The sequence below is a fragment of the Gossypium hirsutum genome, chromosome D02 (genome assembly GCF_007990345.1).
Source record: "Gossypium hirsutum isolate 1008001.06 chromosome D02, Gossypium_hirsutum_v2.1, whole genome shotgun sequence".
Taxonomy (NCBI): Eukaryota; Viridiplantae; Streptophyta; class Magnoliopsida; order Malvales; family Malvaceae; genus Gossypium; species Gossypium hirsutum.
Window position 1 is genome coordinate 57,925,048 of NC_053438.1, and position 3,875 is coordinate 57,928,922.

Consider the following 3,875-nt stretch of genomic DNA (forward strand, 5'->3'; position numbering starts at 1 on the left):
AGGGTTTTTATGTCTCGCCTATGCTTGATAATTTCTGACGAATAAACTTGAAAACCTGATGAATTGAATGTACGGAAGTATCATATGCTTCAGGTTATACATGATTCTCTTTTCATGCTAATGTCAACTTATGCAATTTAAGATTGTGATACCCCCTTAAATTTTGCTAATTAGTCTCTTTATGAAATGATTTCTGATATTGTCAATGTTATTTTCTGTTTAGGAAATTGTGTTTTGTTAGTTAATTTAAGAAGAATGAGATTAGAGAAGTGCTGGTTTTGTTCCTCCACTGTATATCCGGGGCATGGTATTCAATTTGTTCGCAACGATGCCAAGGTAGGAGTTTCTTTCTTACTTTTACATGTATTCAAAGGTTATATTACTTTATTGCTCTTAAAGGTTCTTCGCTTTTGTTTGTTTCTATTTAGTTATTATCCATATTGGCTTATCATGCTACACATTTGGTTTGATTCTATGGAGTTGGCCTTTGGTTTGTCCAGAAGTCGCCTTTCTGTCTTTCTCATCCATTTTTTAGTTACTCTCGTTGCAGTATTTTTCTTTTTTGTTGCATTTCTCTATGTAGTGGCCTAAAATTTGATACTTGGTATGTGTTTATGCTTGGCAGTGTTCAGATACATGCAGTTTTCAGCAACATTTATGCCAGATTGAGGGCATCAATTAAAATAATTTATAGTACTATGTTCCCTACATGTCATTTGTGCTGTTTGCATTGATTTTAATTTCTGATGGTCCAAACATTTGCAGATTTTCCGTTTCTGTAAATCGAAATGCCACAAGAACTTCAAGATGAAGAGGAATCCCCGTAAAGTAAAATGGACCAAGGCCTATAGGCGTTTGCATGGAAAGGACATGACACAGGTGATAGACCTAAGGCATTGATTTTGGACTTTTTATTGCATTATTACAATGCTTATACCAAAACACTGCATGATTTCTATTTCTTTTCTTTTTGCACCAGGATTCAACATTTGAGTTTGAGAGAAAACGTAATAGGCCGGAGAGATATGATAGAAACCTTGCAGAGAATACTCTGAAGGCCATTAAAAAGATTGATAAAATCATATCAGACAGGGCATCTGACCACATCAAAAACAGGTTGGTTTGTGGTGCTTTCAGTTCCCATTGAAAGATATTATAACATGCACTTTAGTAAATAATAACCCTTCCATTTTTAAATCTTTTTCCAGGCTTAAGACAGGCAAAGTCCAGAGGCAGAAAGAAGCAAGGAAGCAATTGGAGCTGGGCATTCACTTGGTCAAAGCTCCGCTCGCACTTGCACAAGATTCATCTCTTTGTCTTCCAAAAATCAAAGTCAATGTGTCCCAAGCACAGACAGAAGAGAATCAGCCCATGGAAGACTGAAATTGCTTCTGCTGTTCCTCGGCTTGGTATTTTTGTCCACCAAAATCTTATGCATGCAACTCGTGGCTTAAGTTATCAAGAGGTTTTTTATGTTGTGTCTAGCGGTCCAGAATTTTGATTAGCATGTTCAAATGTTATTGTTTTGAGTAGCATATTTTGTAGTCACTAATTATGGAAAAGTCATTAAAAACGGATTATCTTTGTTTTTCCCTTTTAAATGTGGTGTTGAATATCTAGACTGATAATTTCTGGGGATAGTCTAAGAATCTTAAATTTTATAAAAAGCCAATAAAGTGCTTGCTGGACGAAATGTGGTGATTAATTGAACTGCAAGGTCATACATGCCGTTAATTTTTTAATAGCTGATAAATGAGTATGATATAGTGCTCATAAATTTTCTATGAAGGATGTCTTTAGATGAATGGAATTGTTTGATAGCTTGAGGTTATAAATCTTTGTATTGATTTTTCTCAACAATCTGAAGCCTGTCATACTTAGCAAATTTTTCTGTGAGAATGGGTGTTTAAGAATTGTGAATTGTCTTGAAATATATGCGGTTGTGATGGTTGATATATTATCAAGCATGCAATATATATCACTGTCATGACAGGTTTTTATAGGAAATATTTGAAATCGGTACGAATTTATATTCCTGTTACATAGAAATATATATTTAGCTTTATAGTTAAAATTTTAATAGAAATTTTAATTTAATTAATATTTTTATCCTTAAAATCAAAACAAAACATAATATAATAATTATCATACAAATAAATATTATTTAATTAAAATATTTTTTCAAAAGCCATGTTTTAGCGGTGTTTGTTAAAAAGCGCCGCTAAAACTCATCTTCATTGTGGCGTTTGTTGTTTAAGCGTCGCTAAAGGTTGTGGTCTTTAGCGGCGTTTTTGGGAAAAGCGTCGCTAAAGGTCAGGGTCTTTAGTGGCGTTTGTCGGAAAAGCGTCGCTAAAAGTCATCGTCTTTAGCGGCGTTTGTCGGAAAAGCGCCGCTAAAGATCATGGTCTATAGCGGCGTTTGTGGGAAAAGCGCCGCTAAAGGTCATGGTCTTTAGCGACGTTTGTCGGAAAAGCGTCGCTAAAGATCATGGTCTTTAGCGTCGTTTGTGGGAAAAGCGCCGCTAAAGGTCATGGTCTTTAGTGGCGTTTGTGGGAAAGCGCCGCTAAAGTTAGCGACGCTGTCATTAGCGGCGTTTTTTGCGACGCTTCTCAATGCGCCGCAAATTCTTTTAGCGGCGCTAAAAAACGCTGCTAAAGGCCTAAAAAAGCGCCGCTAAAAGCCTGTTTTGGTGTAGTGCTTAAGGGGTTTTATGGAAGAGGTGAAAAAGTTGTTCGTTGAGAATTCGTGTTAAGGTGGAGATTGTTGGAGTTGTGTGACCCAAATTCTAAGAAATTGCTTGAAGTCAAGTTAAACAAAATATATTTTATTTCTAGAATATTTAGTATTTATGAGTATAATATATTTAGCATTTATTAGCATAATATATTTGACTTTGATTAGAATTAAGTTTTTTCAACCTATAAATAGATGTAGTCGAAACTCCTCTTGAAATAATTCGAATTTGACATAGTGAATTTTCTTCTCATTTGCCCGTGGTTTTCCCCTGAAAGGGTTTCCACATAAAAATCTATGTGTTCTTCATTTTTATTTCTCTTTTCTTTGTGATATATTGTCATTACCGATGTTCTATTTTACAGAAATGTGAAATTAACTTTATTTATTTATTCATCATTCAAATAAATAGAAAATAGTTACATGTTTACTACAATATGAGCTCATTTCCCAACAATCTCTGAGTTGTCTTAGTGAAGTAAATGTGTCATGTTTCGCATTCCAATATCCTCGACGTGTTTGTTAAAACTCCTAGTTACAAGAGTCTTAGTAAACGGATCCGCAAGGTTATCTTCATAAGCTACTTTCATCATATCTACAATTCCTTCGACTACTGCCTCTCGTATCAAGCGATACTTCTGATCAATGTGTTTCGTCCTCTTGTGACTTTTTATTTCCTTGGTATTAGTCATTACAACACTGTTATAACAAATAGTGTTATAGCTTTTTCTATAGCAGGAATGACTTCAAGACCGCTTAAGAACTTTCGAAGCCATATTGCTTCTTTTGTTGCCTCAAAAGCAGCCACATACTCTACCTCTATAGTAGAATTAGTATTGCAAGTTTGTTTTACACTTCTCCATACTATGGCTCCACAGTCTAGAACAAATAAATTTCCCGACGTCAATTTCCTCAAATATTTTATAATTTACTCGTCATTGTTACTTTTTTTATTTTTTATAATTTGTACAAGTATTTATGATTTTCTATAATTTTTATAATTTGCAATTATTTTAAATTATTAGTTTTCACCACATGGCACAATCTTGGCTTGCCATGGGGTGAAAATAACCCCAAAAAGGATCGTCGTTACGGTTGATCGTTAAAATTAATTGTCAAAGAGTTTAATTGATTGCAATTTT

At 34.4% G+C, this 3,875-nt stretch overlaps 1 protein-coding gene across 1 annotated transcript; it reads left to right on the plus strand.

The window, feature by feature from the left end:
- Positions 1–223: 223 nt before the first annotated feature.
- Positions 224–1,640, plus strand: LOC107949519 (probable ribosome biogenesis protein RLP24). The gene is made up of 4 exons (XM_016884187.2): positions 224–336; positions 766–879; positions 980–1,116; positions 1,209–1,640. Exons 1-4 carry the CDS (start codon positions 256–258, stop codon positions 1,381–1,383), a joined length of 507 nt encoding a protein of 168 aa, XP_016739676.2. The 5' UTR covers positions 224–255; the 3' UTR covers positions 1,384–1,640.
- The last annotated feature ends 2,235 nt before the right edge of the window (positions 1,641–3,875 follow it).